Here is an 11,759-nt window from a genome sequence, read left to right as displayed (position 1 = left end):
TTCAAAAGGTGAATAGGAATTTTCCATTGAATTTGGATTATTGGAGAAAATAAGATAAGATATTTTAAAAGCTGTGCTATTTTATTTTACAAACATAAGCTATAGTGTTGTCAAAAGACCCGGTATTTCGGTACCAAGTCGGTACTAAAAAAATGTAAACGTTACGGTACCGAGTACCCAGTCAAACCGGTTCTTGATGCGCCATCTGAAAGCTATCCTCTTCAAAAGCACTGAGACGTGGCAACCTCAAGAGAAGGAAACACATAAGACTAACAAAACCCCCCGATCAAATGAAAGAGTTCAAGCAAGTAAGTTTCAATAACATTTTTAATATTTAGAGCTTCTGTTATGAATATTATTCCATATTTTAATTTGAATGTCAGATTGAAATAAACATCGCCGTTAGCGTATACGTAACGTTAGCATAAGCGCAGCTAACGCTAATATAACGAGCATTAGAATGAAGTTTCTTTGTTAACTATTTAATGCTCCTATAACTTTTATTAGTGTAAAACACAGGAGGACATAATGATATTTACTATTTTTACACACCAGAGGCTTTTAAATGAACTTTTTATCCAAAATATGCGTGTTAGAGAATGTACAAATGTATGGTTAACAGTGCTTATGTCATATCAGTCCGTCAGAAAAACAGTTCTGGGATTTTTTATTTTTTTAGTTAGTTGTTATTCTTGGCTGCATAACTCTAGCTGGTTTTAAAAGCCTTTTAAAATTAAATATGAACACAGTTTGGATTAAATAAAAGTACAGTCAAATTTTATCTCCTGTATAGACTTTACAATGACTTCATGTTATCTTCATGAGTTCGATCTAGTAACATCTTACAGTGAGTGAACAATATTTTTTTACAACATTCATTAACGTTGAATTAAATGTTATTTAAAACAAACACTTGATCATTCATGTGTGTTCATTGTGCATTAAATAAATTTAACAGATTGAATTTGTGATTTATGTATTAGTACATTTTGAAATGAACCCCAAGAAGAATAATTGCTATATAACTATTGTTTATTGTTAGGTCATGTTATCTAACAAATGGAATCTTATTGTAAAGTGTTTTTAATAATACAGTTTCCATCTATTTGATATACACTTAATATATGTAATCTTATCTACATTTATTATAAAAGCTAAGGTTTGTTATTTACTGAAAAGTTATATTTTAGCAAGTGTCAATGATCTAATGTGCATTTGGTCAGACTCAGCCCATTGCTTTACTGAAGTATAATATATTTTCCTTTTACAGCTGCAGACTGAGGAAGATCATGAAGCACACCAGCACACCCTAAAACGGACAACAGTTTACAGTTGTTTTTCAGTGGCAGCAGAAATATGACAAAAACTTTTGGGTGAAACTTGTTTACTTTTTTCATACTTTTATTACTTGTGGAAAAACTTGAAACAATTTTAAATAAGAATAAGTATCTTCTACAAACTCACACGTAGATGGCAAAATCGAAGAAAATGGCTTACCACAGATTAGAAAACCTTTTCTTTTGGGCAAAAGAGGGAAATGTGGAGCCCTGGTGTGGACCATCTAAAATCAGCCCAAATCTCAAGCATGAAGAGTCATGAGCTGACTAATGAGGCAAAAACATGCTTGACTCATATCCTCTTTAGCCCCGTGAACACACACCTCAGCCATCACCAAAACCAACCAAATTCTCACTTAGCGACAGCATGACCTCACTAGAATTAGCCATCTATGCTGCTTATAGTCAGCTCTATTTAAAACATGTCCCTCATGCTTTCTGACTGAGAGCAGAGAGTCTAGTATAACTCTTCTGCTTCACTCAAGACTGGCATGTTAAAGGCAACAGATGGATACTGTTGGGTTTCCTTCCCAACTGTTGCCAAGTCATCTGTGCCGGTTACCATGTTCAGCTATCCTCACCATGGAAACAAGAGGGAGGGGACGCAGTGGGCACACAATATATGTAGAGTGTCAAAGTGACAGTTGAAGCAAAAGCTAGAAATGGGCTCATCGCTGCTGAACAAAAGAAATGACAGAATTGCGATCTAATTGCGGCAGGTCTGGCCTTTACAAGTTATTATTATCTATAATGACATGAAATGGCATCTGGAGCACATTTAACTTACAAAACATAACATATTTCTGAGAGAAACAATAGGGCAAGGCTTAATTGTGTCCACTGGGATTTGGTTGGCTTGTGAAAATTAGTTATAACATTTTTTTTTTTTTTTTTTACAGCAATTCAGATTTTAATAGATCAGCAGAAAGAAATATTACATTTTAAATATGGAGGAAATTGCTCAATTTTAATGAAATATAATGAAAACTATCTAAGACTACAGACAATTTTCTTAGACTACACACAATTAGGCCAGATACATTAAAGGTTATAAATTATTGGTTTAATAAGTTCAAATTTATTTCTTTAAATTCGATGTCTTTAAGACAACAAAGTTTAACTTTGGAATTTTGTTTCTTTTTGCACCCATCTACACGTTAATAATATCCCAATTTTTGAAGACTAAATAAGACTAATTTGTGTGATTAAAGTAACAAGGAAGATTGCAGAAGAAAGTGGATTTGTGGGGGGGGGGGGGGGGGTTTCTTTTTTTTATTTTTTTTTTTTTTATAACTAAAAAAAAATTTTTTTCTTCTTTAATGTTTATTTTTTTATAACTAACAACAAATTTTTTTTTTGACTGTTTGGTTTTCTTTTTATGGTTTTACTTTTAGTATTAGTTAACTATAATGACCCTGAGCAAAGTTTGCCCCTCCTTAAAACATAAGAGTAGATGGGAAAATACATTTTTTTCCTTCTTCATTTCCTTTCAAGCACATGGTTTCAAGTACCAAATGTGTGTGTCAAAGTGGTGTATGTTTTCAGTTCTATTTAACACTTAACAATTGAAATGTTACAATCCTGAAGTGGAAATCAAGTGAAAAATCACACTGCTCAGCTCAAATGGTTGACATGTGGAGACATGACATTAAGAAAGTACAACATTACATGCTGCTGCAAGACAGAGTACATAGATCACCTGAGGTTAAAAAAAAAAGAATTAGGCCACAAGGACATGTGCTCTTGAGGCTTAACAACACACAATGGTTAATATCATAACGCAAAAAAAACATTCAACCTTCAACATTGTTAAAAAAAAAAAACAATTGCCTACAATTTCTGCAAAACAATCACACTTATTAGGAACACAAGGTACATTTCCACTTGGACAGAAATCTTACGGGGTAAAGGGCAAACGGAAGAGAAACAGGAAGTTTAGTGAGCTAGTTCAGAGTGAAGATTAGCATTTTTTTATTTAGTACAATAAACTTCCTTATGTCTTTCATAGGCAAATTCTACAGATTGTCATTCTGAGAACAACAGGCATATAATGTCGACAGCACTCTTCTCCTGCTATACATTTAGCAATGGCTTGGATACTAACTAAACATCCTATGAAAATGTCTGCCTTACTATAAAATTGCTTAAATTGATGTTTAAGTGAACGAATGCTCTGGGGAGTTATCTTAAGGAAACTCCTTCAACAAAGAACACCATCACCGATTTGTACACTGCATTCTTGTTTAAAGTTTTACAGCTCCAATCCTCCACTAACCTCCAAATACACAACACATTCTTACTGGGATGATGAGATTAGCAGAAAGTGCTAATTACAACAATGGATGCACACTGTGGCCTATGGCTCATGAAATCAAAACTGGAGTACAGTGGCTGTAGCTGCACGTCTGTTAGTTTTGAGGACACCTATCTAGAGCAGGGGTGGGCAAACATGGCCCTTCTAGGCCACTTTCCTTCAGAGTTTAGCTCCAACCCTAATCAAACACACCTGAACCAGCTAATTATTGTCTTCAAGACTACTAGAAGGCTACATGCAGGCGACATGCGATAATTTGTTATAATATAACTGAAAATAATGAATTATTCAGCGCGCCCCCTGCCGGTCAACTTATGATGTTGCGCATAAGAGACACACCTGACTGATAAACTCGTGTAATGTTATATAAACCTGTTTACTAGTTACTAATGACGACACACTGTCCAATAAAATCAAAAATGTTTTTTTTTCTGAAATCTGTCTTTGCCACGTGAAATGATACTTGACATTTGTATAGAATTATCCAACATTTGTCTACTTCCTGTACATATGCCTAAACTTCGTAAATTAGTTTAAGTACAAAAGGGCCGTTGTTACTTTCTTCAGCTGGCTATAGGTTGTAACTAATACAAAACATGGATGTTATATTCTATTGTCTTTGGTATTAGCCATATGACTGCTGCCCTCATTTTAGATTCGAATTTGAGCGGCCACTTCCGTCAAAAAAAGAAAAAACCTAAACGCTGCTGGTTTAAGGAGATAAAAAGAAATTTGCTTTGATATCTGTGTTATGCAGACATTTTCAGATTTTTGTTTCCATACAGGAGTGCATATTATATACCAATAGCTAGCCTATTCTAATTCATTGTGGGCGTGGTCATTATTGCAGCATTATTAAGTCTTTATTGATCACACCAGGGCTCAATCACCAGCACCCATACTTAAGTGTTCCCTTTGTTAACTAGGCTCACTGTGGTTTGAAAGTCATAAGGTGTGTTGTATTTATATTTATACTATCAGCAAATATGGGCAAAGAAAGGATCCATATCAACCTGGTCATAATTGGACATGTAGACAGTGGCAAATCCACAACTACTGGTCACCTGGTCTACAAATGTGGAGGAATTGACCATAGAACAATTGAGAAATATGAGAAGGCTGCAACCCAGGTTAGTATTAACTTGAATTCCCTTCATCCCTTATGACTGTTTGGGTACTAAATTGTTTTTTTTTTTTTTTTGGAAGATGGGAAAAAGTTCCTTCAATGTTGCCCGGGTTAGTCGCGTGTGCATTAGACATGCGATAATTTGTTATAATATAACTGAAAATAATGAATTATTCAGCGCGCCCCCTGCCGGTCATTTTATGATGTTGCGCATAAGAGACACACCTGACTGATAAACTCGTGTAATGTTATATAAACCTGTGCAAATGCAACTAATGCAAGTTACAACATTTGTCTAATTCCTGTACATATGCCTAAACTTCGTAAATTAGTTTAAGTACAAAAGGGCCGTTGTTACTTTCTTCAGCTGGCTATAGGTTGCCCTCATTTTAGATTCGAATTTGAGCGGCCACTTCCGTCAAAAAAAGAAAAAACCTAAACGCTGCGGGTTTAAGGAGATAAAAAGAAATTTGCTTTGATATCTGTGTTATGCAGACATTTTCAGGTTTTTGTTTCCATACAGGAGTGCATATTATATACCAATAGCTAGCCTATTCTAATTCATTGTGGGCGTGGTCATTATTGCAGCAATGCAGGACACATGATCAATGCCTTTATTGATCACACCAGGGCTCAATCACCAGCACCCATACTTAAGTGTTCCCTTTGTTAACTAGGCTCACTGTGGTTTGAAAGTCATAAGGTGTGTTGTATTTGGTGTGTAAAACAGGTAATTAACGGAACTATCAGCAAATATGGGCAAAGAAAGGATCCATATCAACCTGGTCATAATTGGACATGTAGACAGTGGCAAATCCACAACTACTGGTCACCTGGTCTACAAATGTGGAGGAATTGACCATAGAACAATTGAGAAATATGAGAAGGCTGCAACCCAGGTGACTTTATCTGCTGACCTCGGTTACTTGTTTCAGATGCAGTGGTTCAAAGGGTGGAAGCTCAAGAGGAAAGAAGGCCACTCAAATGGCCGAACTTTGTTGGAGGTGCTTGATTCCCTACTTCCTCCAGTGCGCAATGCGAGCAAACCTTTGCGCCTTCCCCTACAAGATGTCTACAAGATTGGTGGTGGGTAAACCTACCAAGTGGGCAAGGTCTTTATTTGACAGCGTATAAGACCCCTTGTTGAGCACTCTTGACATCTACTGTGACTGTCTAAACTGGGTCCCCCTCCCCAGGTGTTGGCACAGTCCCTGTGGGTAAGATTGAGACCGGTGTCTTGAAGCCTGGTATGGTTCTGACCTTCTCCCCAGCGAAGTTGACTGCTGAGGTCAAGTCAATTGAGATGCATCACCAGGGGCTTCAGACTGCCCTCCCTGGTCATGCCATGAATATATATATATATATATATATATGGCAATCCTGTTCATGTAGACCTATCTACCTGTAGAGTTCAGCTCCAACACTCCGGTCTGTAACTACCAAGTGCTCCTGAAGATGTTCGTTGGCGGTTTCAGTTGTTTGATCAGGATTGGAGCTGAACTTTGCAGGAAGGTAGATTTTTCCTGGAACAGGATTGGGCACCACTGACTTTATCTGCTGACCTCGGTTACTTGTTTCAGATGCAGTGGTTCAAAGGGTGGAAGCTCAAGAGGAAAGAAGGCCACTCAAATGGCCGAACTTTGTTGGAGGTGCTTGATTCCCTACTTCCTCCAGTGCGCAATGCGAGCAAACCACTGCGCCTTCCCCTACAAGATGTTTACAAGATTGGTGGTGGGTAAACCTACCAAGTGGGCAAGGTCTTGATTTGACAGAGTATAAGACCCCTTGTTGAGCACTCTTGACATCTACTGTGACTGTCTAAACTGGGTCCCCCTCCCCAGGTGTTGGCACAGTCCCTGTGGGTAAGATTGAGACCGGTGTCTTGAAGCCTGGTATGGTTCTGACCTTCTCCCCAGCGAAGTTGACTGCTGAGGTCAAGTCAATTGAGATGCATCACCAGGGGCTTCAGACTGCCCTCCCTGGCCACAATGTGGGCTTCAACATTAAAAATGTATCTGTAAAGAACCTTCGGAGAGGTGATGTAGCAGGTAACGCACAGCAGGACCCACCATCCGATGTCAGCAGTTTTATTGCTCAGGTACAGCAGCTTTGCTTTGCCAATGTTTGAACTCTGGCTGACAAACTGGTAGCTGATTTTCTTGTGTATTTCAACAGATCATAATGCTGAATCACCCAGGCAAAATCAAGGTTGGCTACTCCCCAGTACTAGATTGCCACACAACTCATGTGTCCTGTCGTTTTGCTGAGCTGAGGGAGAAGCTTGATCGGCGTTCGGGGAAGAAACTGGAGGACTGGCCCCAGTACCTGATGTCGGGAGATGGTGCTACAATCAAACTCGTCCCAAACAAACCCTTATGTGTGGAGAGCTTCTTTCATTATCCACCTCTGGGTAAGGCACTGGATTTATATAGTCAAAGTACTGCTGAAACAAGCAGGTTTTAAAGGGGGGTGTGTGGGTTTTTTCTTTTCTTCCCCTTGTCAGGTCGATTTGCTGTAAGGGACTTAAAACAGACAGTTGCTGTTGGAGTCATCAAGTCTGTGGAGAAGGTGGACCAAGTGAAAAAGATTTCACAAAAACCTGCTGTATCAAAATGAGTTGCTCATTTGTCCCTTTTTATAATACTTTATCTACCAGCAGTCTGGTATGTGAACCAAAAGGTTCTCTTTAAGTTAAGCATTTTTGTATAGTTTTATGGAACCACACTTTATTTTGCCTTAAAGTGAAGCCGCTTTTAAATGCGTTGCTAGTGTATTGGGTTGTTTGAACTGACTCTGTGGCCCAATCTGAGATTTGGCATGACTGTAGAGAAACATTGAGTTGTATGTTGCTGGACTGCAAATAAATTTCAGTTTTCACGTGAGTTGTTGCATGTGTGGTCTTGAGTCCACTTGTGGCAGCTGCTGTGGAGTTTCTTAATGGGTGAACTTGATGCATAAGAGACTTCGAGTCCTGTTTCACATGAAACCATTTTATTGATAATGGAATGGTGAGGAACAGGTTTAGACCGTGGACACCACCTCAGAATCTGCAGTCAAAAAGAAACCTTTAGCACACCGGACCTCTATACGGTCACCACACCACTGATTACTAGGTAAATGCAACACAAGGGGTGACTGTCCAATTCCAATGGGGATGAAATTATTTAAACGTCAATTGTGCTTCCTTTTGAACTAGACTTGATACCATGCTCCTCTAAACTCTCGGGGATTCGCTCTACCAAAAGGAATAGTCAGAATTCATAAACTAATGCAAAACTGACCAAATCGCACACTGGAAACTATAGTGGTCATAGTCCTTCATTAGGAATTTGAACGGCTAATTTTTTTTTGGAGATCTAACATGGGGTTACTGGAAGCATGGACGAAGCATAGATTCAAATTACAGTACATACCTATCACTTGAAAATATAACATCTATGAACCAAGTAAACAACTTCTGTATTTCAAGTATCCAAGACCTCTCAAAAAACATTAAATATGAGGAATGGTAACCTTTTTGTGAAACACCACTGTCCTTCAATATGACACTAGTAAAATTACTTGGATAAAACAAACACTTATGGGATTACAAAGGAACAACCTGTGAGAGGACACAGGTAATGGTGTATACATTGTACGGGTTAACCATTTTTACACAGTAGCAAGAACAGGGAATACCAAACAAATTAACATTTCACTCTCAGACATGCTTTAGTGGTGTATTAAGAAATGTGATGGTCAAAACTGAAAACCGATGTTCAGGAAATTTACGAGTCCAGTTATTCCAACAGGAAGAGAAGTCAACTCCTGTCTGTCCCTGCTATAGGTGATAGCAATGATGGCCACATTAATACTTCAACTTATTAGAACAAAACTGGCCCCAGCTGTAATTTACTGGCAGGTAGATTACAAGTTCACACATTTACTTTTCAGACCAAGTGTTAGTAGATTAGTTGTAGGTTTTCTGTCTAATTTTTGATATAGTTCTAGACAATTTTGGAAGACAAATATGAGGAAATATTTCCCTCACTAACAAGATGTTGGGTTAGGTTTAAAATGCCAGTAGAGCACACTAGAAAATAGGGTTTCCAAAAAGAATAAATAAATAGCAAATGACAAAAGAAAAAAATGTCTCCTTTTTTTGCGTTGTAAAAATTTCAAGAATAGTTTTTGCTGAAATACTTGGAATAAATTATTTTGTTTGTTGCATCTTTTAATGAAGTTACTCCTCATCACTGCCACTGGCAGTTTATAGGGTATATTTTGTGATGTGAAATTTCATTTGAAAATGTTTCTCTTTAAGTATACATCTAACTGTACTGTAATAGTGGGTAGGAAAAGATACACTGTCAGCTTAATACAAACTAAATTATACATATGTGAATGCAAATAACTATTCACAAATAACCAAATTAATTTCTTAAATGGAGTTTATTTTATTTCACCATACAGATGTACCACAGCAATAGTCAAAAGAAGAAAGCATGTCACCTACCCTTCTGAGGTAGTTTGGGAAGGACCCGTGGACCAAGTGTGGGCTTTGTGGTGTTGAGACTAGAAATATGGAACACATGTAAGCCTCAAAGCAATGTCCGATAATATCGTATTTACATGCTTAGTAAAAAACAGCCATACTGTATAAAATGGAACTGATTTGCATGCCCAAACAAAATGAAAAAATTACATGGACATATTCAAATGAAACACAAAAGACCATGTTTAAATTTGCAGTCTAAACTTTGCTGACCTTTCTAATGCAAATATAGTTCTAAAAATAGTTTTAGAATTAGTTCAAAAATAGTTCAGAATTGCTATATAAAAACTGCAAAAGATTTTTACTTGCTTGTGTGAATTTAATTCTGAATCAGTTTTGTTCTGGCTGTTTCATTTGCATTATTGAAGCTTAAAGGATGTCGGTTCACCTTTGCTGATGTGGGATACCCTCAAATCTGTTTTGAGGGTACATTTTGTTGACAGGAGGCGGCGTTGAATCACTTCCTGGAATGATGAGCATGTTGTACAGTGAACATTATACTGTGAGGTACTGTAAGATTAACTAATTTCTTAAATCTCTGATTTTAGTGAGAGAAGTCTATAGAGCCTCTAAAGTGACATTTTCAGAAAATACTTTTGTGTGACTTTCACACCATTGGGGGGTGAAAGTTTGGCGTCAGTAAGATTTTTTAAAATGTTTTTGAAATTATTTTATGCTCACCGCATTAAAAATAATAATATATACTCAGCTTTGGCTTTTCAGTATCGCGATATTACAATATTGCGATTATCGCGACAGCCCTATGCTTAACATTCTTATGTAAACTGATGTTTTCAGAAACAAGGGGAAAAATATATATAATACTGAACGCAAAATTTTGAACTGTAGTGTGCATAAACTAAAATGCATTTAAGTATAAGCAACATGCATATTTACACATGTAAGTTTGTTGTGTATATGTGAAAATCTCCAGGAATTCTTTCTGCAAATGTCACTTTATGGCTTTGTTTAGACTCAGTATAGTAAAGCAAACTTTATTAAGAACACAGCAGAAAGGTAACACATTAGCACAAGGCCACGCACAATAATGGTATTATGCATCTCAAATTATGCAATTATTATTTCAATCAACAACTTAATTTAGATTTATATCCAAACAGATCATGGCAAGATGCAATGCATTCAAGTATGTCTTTCACCTATTAATAAAACTCAGACCATTATTTTGCCATGCCTTTCTCTTTCCCATTACCCAAAATGTTAAGAATCATGTAAACCACTGGGGCAGGGTACAATGCAGAGGTCAAAAGGTTAGGGATGGGTCATTAGGCTGAGGCTTTCATTGGCAATATTTTCCTCTCAATATTGGTTTTCATATTTAAAATGTTATGGAGTTTAACATGTAACAACACCACAGAATGAATGGGATGCAAATTATCTGGTAATATATTGTAGAGACTAAACCAAAAGTGAATGCAGGAAGCCTGGGGATGGTAAAAACAGCTACTAAGGATTTATCTAAAATTAACCAAAAGACCGTAATTTCTTGCTAGAATGTTATTTAAAAACAACTAAATTGGTGTTTCAACTGAAAATGTCTCATATAAATGGAAAAATCAAATCCATTCTATGTGGATCGGAGTAAATGAAAACCTGGACAAAAATAAACACCAGAAACATTAGTTTTGTAATTCAACCTAGAGTTGTTGACTAAGTATAGCCCACCTTTACTGAACGGGGTGTGTGAGAGAGAGGTGGGGGGGTCGGATAGAGTGCGTTTGTGTCCAGGGGGAGGGGGAGGTGGCCTCTTCTTTGACAGGGTGGAGCTGCCACTAGCGGGGGTCTGTGCGGCAGGGTTGGAGGGGGGCAGGTTTGATAATGGAGGGGCTGGAGGGAAAACAAACATAAAACAAGAACATGCAGTGATGTCACGGGGAAGAATGGATACTGTCATTTAACATGGGCTCTGTGGATGATACAGGAGGAAGGACGGCAGGATAGAAAGATAAGTAAATAAAGGGAAAGAATGAGAGTGTGGGTAACCACATGGATAAGATGACAATTGCTACTGAAACTGAAGCAAGTCAGGTAAGTGGGGTACTTAAAGTGGAAGTGGAGAAACTAGAGATGAGTGACAAATTGGAAAAGGACATCGAGACACCACAAAAAAGTTGAGTAAGGTTTATTCTCATGGATGGTCTATTCGATGTTACATATTTTGACAGTCAATAGCCAGTGAAAAACTCAGTCAGAGGGTACCAGGAAAGGGATGAGATGTAAGCAAACGCAGCAAGTTAACAACTTCAGCAAATTCTGCACTTTAGTTGTTACTAAGGAAAGTCAAATCATCTATTTACTAAATCAGATTAACTGTAGCAGAATCATCAAGTGATAAGTAAATAGGATGTACTGAATCTGATTTGTCTGCTAAACTTGCATATAAGAAATATTAGTGACCACGACACAGTGATGGTGGTTTGAGTGATT

The 11,759-nt window shown here is 37.5% G+C and overlaps 2 protein-coding genes across 2 annotated transcripts in view; one reads left to right on the top strand and one right to left on the bottom strand.

Annotated features, from left to right (window-relative positions):
- The first annotated feature begins 4,595 nt into the window (after positions 1-4,595).
- On the top strand, positions 4,596-7,655 carry LOC107558321 (elongation factor 1-alpha, oocyte form-like). The gene is made up of 8 exons (XM_016241975.1): positions 4,596-4,781; positions 5,719-5,863; positions 5,974-6,114; positions 6,186-6,289; positions 6,358-6,508; positions 6,619-6,875; positions 6,953-7,187; positions 7,281-7,655. Exons 1-8 carry the CDS (start codon positions 4,638-4,640, stop codon positions 7,391-7,393), a joined length of 1,290 nt encoding a protein of 429 aa, XP_016097461.1. The 5' UTR covers positions 4,596-4,637; the 3' UTR covers positions 7,394-7,655.
- Positions 7,656-8,355: 700 nt separating this feature from the next.
- LOC107558320 (arf-GAP with SH3 domain, ANK repeat and PH domain-containing protein 1-like) overlaps positions 8,356-11,759 on the bottom strand; it is a 33,932-nt gene continuing 30,528 nt past the window's right edge. Inside the window, exons 20-23 of the mRNA XM_016241974.1 lie at positions 10,998-11,159; positions 9,700-9,775; positions 9,273-9,331; positions 8,356-8,378 (exon numbers count right to left, since the gene is read on the bottom strand). Coding sequence (XP_016097460.1) covers positions 8,356-8,378; positions 9,273-9,331; positions 9,700-9,775; positions 10,998-11,159 — 320 coding nt within the window. The remainder of the gene's footprint in view (positions 8,379-9,272; positions 9,332-9,699; positions 9,776-10,997; positions 11,160-11,759) is intronic.

The sequence above is a fragment of the Sinocyclocheilus grahami genome, unplaced genomic scaffold (genome assembly GCF_001515645.1).
Source record: "Sinocyclocheilus grahami isolate Dianchi unplaced genomic scaffold, SAMN03320097.WGS_v1.1 scaffold641.1, whole genome shotgun sequence".
NCBI classification, from domain to species: domain Eukaryota; kingdom Metazoa; phylum Chordata; class Actinopteri; order Cypriniformes; family Cyprinidae; genus Sinocyclocheilus; species Sinocyclocheilus grahami.
This window is presented reverse-complemented; position numbering and strand designations above follow the sequence as displayed.